We start from the raw sequence: 8,357 nt of genomic DNA on the forward strand, positions 1-8,357 counted from the left end.
GCAGAGAAAACGTTTTTATCTTTTATTGAAAGCCTACTATTCATTATGGCTGGGCATCGGAAATGAAAAAAAGAAATAAATGGTATCCAACTATTCTTGATTTGACTGGATAGGATAGGATTAGGTGCATTTATTTTTTTATTCTTTTGATCGGGATGGATTAACCAGCCTGCTTTTATTTTATTTTTTAGTCTATTAGTTTTTTCTTGTAATGGCCTTAGCCCAACTTTTAAGTCTTTTTATTATGAAATAATTCCAGTCAAATTATTCAAAAAAAAATACATGAAGTTCCAATTTTTAAAATATGTTATCCACTTCTTAAATGATAATAAGGTCTCCCAATTTTGAGCTATTTGTTTATTCTAATTTAAATTGGATTTGAATATGTATTTTTTATCTAGTTTTGTTCAATTTTATATATAAATTTTTTATTTATAAATTTAATTGTAAAGTATATAAAAATTCTATAAAAATATTTTAATAATAATATAAACTTTGAATTAGTTCGAAATTTAAATACATTATATATATTTGTTCAAAATACTAAAATTAAGCCTAAAAATAATAAATTAATTTTACTTTCAAATTAAAGTTTTCTAAATTGATTAAAATTTATTTAATTTGACTAGATTTTAAAATTTTAACCAAACGTTAAATAAATGAAATTAAAATCATTCAAATGAAAAGGTAAGGAAACTTAACTTATTTTCTTAACTTGTATGAAACAATAATTAAAATTCTTGTTAAACACTCATTTGGCATGGATCCAAATCGTGTTACTCCATCTCCACCTATATATTGTATAAAAAATTACTTATATTAAGTGCTCGTTGAATAAATTTGATTCAATCTTTGAAAGTATTTGTGTCAGTGTAACACCCCAAAATATATAAGATTAGAAGTAATAATTAACCAAGAAATGAATCTTAATTTTAATGGTTAAGAGCTTAGTATATTCCCTAGAAATTTTAGGTTGAATCCCCCTCCTCTCCCATTTCTTTGTTTCAAGTCATGCCAAACATTTCCCTATTTCCATTTCCTTTTCTAATTTTGGCAAGATGGGCTAATTAGCCAAACAATCCCTCAAATTAAAAAAAAAAAAACCTAGGTATTTAATGTCTTCTCCAAATCAAAATAGAACTCTAGTCTCTTTACTAATTGAACTAAAATTTTACTTTCATTTTCTTTCCCTATTTCCCCCCCTTTTCTTTTTCATCCTCTCTTTTACAAATATTTTTTCTCTCACTGCTGAAATTTTATTTTGATCCTGAATCCTAAACCGATCTCCATTCAACCGTTCTTCTTATCGGTTTAGCATAGCGCCATTAGATATTGTCTCTAACATTGTTAAGAATCGGTAAGAACATTTCCATTCTGACGTTTAGATCTCAAAATACTTGTAACATTTTTGTTCTTGTTAATTTCAAGATCGATTAAACAATCTTTTACCAATTTTGTTGATATTTTCCAGAATCATGACTTTTCTTGAAACCAGTTATTAATTCTTCCATATTTATTAGTTGAAAGACTCGTTGCAGGTATCCCGGACCAGACTTGGATGTGAGGGTCATCGTTCAAGACCCCGGTGACTTGTGTCTGTTTGTTTACGAGTAAATCAGGGCAAAATCAAGCCTAGAATAGGGTTACACGACTAGCCACCCAGGCGTGTAGGGCATATGGCCCACTCACATGGTCATGTCTGCCCTAAAACCCTAGAAGTTCAAATCTCACACGGCCTGAACCTCTCCATACGATCCTGTCTTCCTTATAGGTTGATTTTATGAATGCCACACGGCCTAGACACACGGTTTGGTCATATGGCTGTGTGTTCTTTACAACTCAGAATTTATAGTTTTGACCTAAAATTTTTATGATTTGTTCAAATTAGTCCCTAATTGAAACTCAAACTATTTTAATGTTGAATTTTGTGCAATTAAGTCCCTGATAATATGAAACCTTGCTTGATTAAACTGATATCATATGTATATATATATTTGCATGATTTATTAATAGTAGGTATGATTAATGTAACTATACATTTGCGATCGTATGAACGTCATGCCCTATATTATTGTTGATCCGAATACACGAAAAGCATGATTTTTGCTACTGGTTTGGCACGTGTTAGTACATTAATTACTAGCATACTTAATATGTATTAAACATGTCACTGTGCATTGCATGGGATGGGACAATGTGATTGGAGGAAGTTTGGTAGTATATCTACACTTATCTATTTTGATGTGTATCTACAGCCAAAGGCAGATTCTATATGCAGGTACTGCTGTGTATCCACAACCAAAGGAAAATTCCAACTATGGGTTTATGTTGTAAAATCTATAGTCAAAAACAGGTTTCATCTACAGGACTTTTTGCTGTGAACCTACAACCAAAAACAAATTTCATTTGCGGGGACTTGTTGTGTGTCCACAGCCAAAATGGCAGTTATTATTTACTAATCGGTAGTGGTTTATCCACATCCCGGTGTGTTAGAGAAGGGAGTTCAAGGGAACTCCCATTGTGGTGTGTAGTGGTGGGGTTGGATCTATTCTGTTAAAAATCGAAACTGTATGACAATCTTTAAAATCATGTGCATACAAATCTGGAAATTATGTTATGATATAATTATGCATGGAAATACATATGTATTGTGGGAAATTTTGAAATTTGGTTATTCTGATAATTGCTACTGTAAGTTCCGATATATATTAATGATGGTTGTATTGAAAAATTGATACTCTAAATTGTTGTCTAATTATGATTATATTATGCAATATTATTTAATGTATCTTACCAACTGTTTACACTGATTTTCGTATGAATGGACTTACACTGAGTGTCATAACTCACTCTCCCTTAATTTTTCATCCTTATAGGTAACCCACCAAGTTAGGACGCGAACGTGACATCCGAAGGGTCCAACTCAATCTATTTTATTTTCGATTTATTAAGGCTTATTCTTTTGATTTATTTTATTATTCGAGGACTGTAGTATTTTATTTTGAATTGTGGCATGGGAGTCAGGTTTTAGGTTTATTTTATTTTGCATGACATTTAATTTAAGTCTTAAAGCTTTCGAATTATGATTGTTAATTAATTATGCATGAACCCCATTTTTTTTATTAAAAACAAATAGTTATCACTTCCCCGATTTTTATTAAAAACAAATAGTTATCACTTTTCTGCTGTCAATGTGTAATTAAGATTTCAAGTAATAAATAATTTGGAAATTAACTAAGTTTTGTGCTAAATCAAACAAATATTTTAATATGACTATTTTCAAAACTCTAAAAATTCTGTTAGGCCATCTCGATGACTGATGTCATCTTTCAAATTTGAGTTTAACGTCTAGTTCATGTTAAAGAGGTTATAATCAGTCTAGTCCTTTCATGGCCATAAAAACCCTCTTATTTTTTTTTTATTCTTTAAAGCAATAATAAAATTTTGGGGGTCAAATGGATGGAGCTCCCTCACCATTCTTAGAAGATGAGTTGCCATCTTGGCAAAATTCAAAAGTATTGTATTTTGTATAAAAATTATATAGTATATTTAAATTTAATTTGAATCAATTTAAAGTTTTTTGAATCAATCTATTTAAAGTTTATATTATCATTTAAAAGTATTTTTACACTAAAATTTTATATATTTTATAATAAATTTTAAATAAAAATATTTTAATATCTAATTCATTTGAATAAATTTTTAAAAATATTTATTCATATTCACGGTTTAATACAAACTAAAAAATAGCTTTGGAGAAACCTTATTAGATTAAATAATATATTTTAAAATTTTGATTTTTAATGTTCTTCATATTTTTATTTTTTTAAATGAATTGTTTAAATTCTTATTTTCATTTTTGAATTTTAAAGAGTTTTTTCATAATTTTATGAAATTCTAAAATACGTTTTTTAAATAGGATTTTATTGAAAATATGAAAGGCTAATTTATAAAATTTTTTATTTCTATGTACTTTTAAAGAGTAAGGACCAAATTAATAGGAATTATAAACATTAAAGGCTAAAAAGATATAGGGATTAGGATAAAAATATTTTAAAACTTTTAGTTCTTTTTAGGAATTTTGTATACTTTTAACAAGTAAGGATCAAATTAGAAAGAAAGAAAAAGAAAGAGAGTAAACATTGAACCGAACTAAATCAAATTAAGTGCAAAGAGTCAATATCTTAAAAATTAAAGTATGGAAACCAAATTTAAAAATTGATTAAATTACATGAAACTCTAAATATTCTTTGAATATTTGAATTTATCAAATTCAAAATTTTAAAATTAAATAATAAGTTTTGAATAATTGGATCGTAATACTCATATTTTGTACTATTGAAACCATATGCAAATAATTCCCAACTTAATTTGATGTAGATATGCTATAACCAGACACTTTAATGTTAAATCTAAAAATCACCCAAATGAATTTGATAGTTACTAAATATGTTGCATGCTTTAGCTCATTCATAAAATAGTTACCAGATATGTTATATTATGTTGTGGAGCGAAGGTAAGAAGACGAAGATTAGGAGGGTCATCTATATTCGTGTGTTGAGGGAGAAGTATAATACGGAGTTAGGATGCGTAGATAAAAAGGTGAAGGCGAAGCAGATCATTTTTATTGGTGAGGATGACTTTCTTTTCTTATAAGGTCTTGATATGTATATAAATCCAGCTTCGAGGCGGACACTGTGAGCCATGTAATGGTAAGGTAGGCCGCAAGAGAGGCTCACCAAGAAGCGATCAGAAGCTTGACCACTATTTATAACTAACTCACCTGACGTGGCACCTTTTAAACCCCCCCCCCCAAAAAAAAGTCCCGAGAGATTTAATTGAAAATTCCCCATTATTAGTGAAATAGAAAATTGTTAAAATTTATAAATAAATATTAATCATTTTATTTAATTATAAACTCTAAATTTAAAACTCAGGAAAAAAATATAATAGTAAGGTTAAAAAAACGTAATAGTTATAATTAATATCTAATTATATTTAAATAAAATTATTAATATTTATTTATAATAATTAGTGTACATACTCGTGCGATGCACATATTAATTGTATATATTAACTAAATTATATATAATTATTTGTTATAAATCTTTTTAAATTTTGTAACAGTTAAAATAATAATATTATTAACTTTAAAAGCATTATAGTTGATATTACAATCAATTTAATAAAAAGATAATAATATTTTATAAATAAACTTAAATTAATATGTAAGATTCATCCGTTATAGACCTATTCATAGGGGTGAGCATCCAATCGAATGAAGTGAAATTTTTTTAAGTTAATCGAGTTGATGAATCCCATTTTATCATCCTAACTTGATCTGAAATCTTCTCGAATCAATTCGAATGAAATGAGATTCGAGTCAAATAAATTTATTCGAGTTAAATTTTAAAAAATTAAACAGACCATAAATCTTGTTGACAATATGATTAGATTCCAAATTAAGGAACATAAATATAATATATATATTTGAAAACTCTTTTTAAAAAATATAAATATAATTTTTTTTTGTATTTTTTTGAGGGACCAATTTGCACATTTTCAAAACTATCAGGGACCAAGGGGTATTTACATCATTTTGTTATTCGTGTCATTCGAATTATTCTAGTTATAAAATTCAACTCAAAAAACCGAATTACTTATTCGAGTTAATTCGATAAAAACCAAATAACTTGAATAACTCATTTTGATAAACTCGAAATTCAAAGGAAAAAATGCTCGAATGCCCGTGCAGGAGGATGTGGGTTCGAGTGCACTGAAGCGTATTATCCTCCTATTTATGGGTAGGATAGAGACTATGGGTAGTTTTAAGTATTATGTCAAAACAAGTAGATGTAATTAGAACCGGTAATAATAGAAATATAATTCACATACATAAAAGAATAATTAATTTTATAAACTTTTTTTTATTTTTGTAATATATATTTTTCATTTACTTATTTTTATTTTATATATTTTAAAATTTATTAATATTTTTTATTTAATTTTTAGATGGATGTCATTAGTGACACGTGTCGTTGTCTGATACTGTCACACGTCTAAATATCAAACTAGTTAACGGAAAAAAGAAGTTCAGGTACCAAATTTGGACAAAAAAAACCTTTAAGTACCAATTTGAGAGAAGTGAATAAATTCAGGTACCAAATTTATATTTAAGTCTATTATAAATAAATAATTTCAAACTATATGTCTCTCTTATGAATTTTTAAAATGAAGAGTAAATTGGTACTTATTTATAGTGTAAGTATGGATTATGAGAGTGTTCTCCAGTCAATGTGAGATTTAGTACACTTCAAATTCTGTAGAGAAATACAATGATTTTTAGAATTTATTGTTACCATATAAATACAACTAATAGATAATGAAAATTAAAGAGAAAACGAGAAAAAAAATTGCATAAAAAAAGAGAGATCGCCATTTATCATCATTATATGCTTTTGTACCTTGTTATATATATATATGGTTCTATTATCTTTTGTTTTACTCAGTGATAATATACTGTGCTGTTATTCACTTCTAATCCATGAAACTCTTATACTAACAACACATCGAATATAATTCCAAATCAGTTTTCTTATCTAACATGGAGCGTGGCAATGGTGGCTTCTTTGATGGCGTCATTTGAAGAAAATGATGTTAAACGGAGCACACAAAATGCATTTCGAATCCTGTTTAAACCACAGAGGATTGTTGCTCTTCTGGATTTTCCTTTTTTGGGGGTAACAGCCATAGCAGCAGACTCTAGTATTCACGCAAGAGCTACGGGCATGGCTTCCGAAAATAGGTTACTACAAATTTTACAGTACTACTCACCGGCACCGCTGCTTATCTTATCTGTTTATATTCTATGAACAAGACAAAAAAGACAGGAAAGAATCATGGGCTTATTCTAAACAGACAAACAATCAGCACACCGGTAACTGTTTTGGATGAACATCAATACCCATACGTCAGTTTTTGATCAGAAGTTTTCTAGAACCACCCCCCCCCCCCCAAAGTAAATTTGTAATAATGTTGTCACTCCCCAACTCTTTGAGAATCCTATACTTCCTCGTAAATATGCTTTGTTCCTTGTCGGTAGGCCGCACAAAGTCATTAAACTACTGAAATTAAGCTTTTCCTTGGGGCCTAGTCTGTTTCAATCTTTGAAATTTAATCACTTGGAAACCAACTAAACATACTCTTTTGCCAAATCAAATGATGGGGAAATTACTTATTCACAAAGCATCTTCCATTTCCTTTGCAATTTTGTAACTTTGTACACAATTTTTTTTTATAAACAATTATTTCCTCTCAATCAAAATTGAAGACAAAAACAAATACAAATGACCCTTTTTATCTTACAGAGATTCAAAACTGAAAATCTTTTTTTTTTCTTTTTTGTGGCAAAATTTGAATTGAATATTTACAAAGAACGGTATGGAATTTGAGGAGGGATCCTGAAGCGGACCTGAGAAGCAGGGGAACGGACGGCGACGCCGTGCCAGCAAATACCACCCTTGCACATCTCTTGAACGTGTACGGAAGCGGCGTAATCGCGGGAAATCGCGTACGTAGCTTTACGGGAGACGTCCCACGTCAACGTGCCAACCAAGATGAAACCCACCACCGTGCTCGACACTATCAGCACGAAGCCGCCACCGAAGCTCCGCCCACATACTAAACCATACGCCTTTATCCCCGCTATCACTGCCAAGTAGATCATCATCAAATTCCCAATCACCGCATCCGATATCGCCATATCCCCTCCCCCCCTCCTTACCCCCACAAACAATTCGCCTCTTCCTCTAATCCTAGCGCTAATTTTACGGTCAGTATATTGTTAAAGAGTTCGCCCTGGGAGTGCTGCTGATAAAGGGAAAAAAAATAAAGGAAAAAAAAACAGAAAATAGTATGGTGGAACTGTGGGAGAAGAGATGATTTAAGTAACAACTAAAATGAGGAATGTGGGGTTGGGTTTTAAATTTGGATTAAATTAATATATTAAAAAAATATACGGGTTCAAGTAGATGTTACAAAACGGTATCGTCGTGGTAAAAGCTTATCTTTTCGACGCGAAGGTTTAGGTGGAGGATGATGATATCTCTTCTTTTTTGGGCTTTTTTTATTAAAATGGATCAAAAATTAATTAAAAATGAGGACATGATGAAGTAATTATTATTTTTAGATTGATTGAAAAATAGAGTTAAATTTGTCATTTTTTGAAATTAAATTTAAATCATTTTTAAAATATATAAAAATAAACCCAACTCATTTTTATTATTATTATAAAAATAATAAAATATAAAAATTATATTTAAATTACTCAAATATATCCTTCAATTTTTTTCTCAAAT

The 8,357-nt window shown here is 29.3% G+C and overlaps 1 protein-coding gene across 1 annotated transcript; it reads right to left on the minus strand.

Annotated features, from left to right (window-relative positions):
• Window positions 1-7,234: 7,234 nt before the first annotated feature.
• Window positions 7,235-7,960, minus strand: LOC105771337 (uncharacterized). The gene has a single exon (XM_012592767.2). The coding sequence runs from the start codon at window positions 7,760-7,762 to the stop codon at window positions 7,427-7,429; it is 336 nt and encodes a 111-aa protein (XP_012448221.1). The 5' UTR covers window positions 7,763-7,960; the 3' UTR covers window positions 7,235-7,426.
• Between the last annotated feature and the right edge of the window lie 397 nt (window positions 7,961-8,357).

This window comes from Gossypium raimondii, chromosome 5, assembly GCF_025698545.1.
Source record: "Gossypium raimondii isolate GPD5lz chromosome 5, ASM2569854v1, whole genome shotgun sequence".
Classification (NCBI taxonomy): domain Eukaryota; kingdom Viridiplantae; phylum Streptophyta; class Magnoliopsida; order Malvales; family Malvaceae; genus Gossypium; species Gossypium raimondii.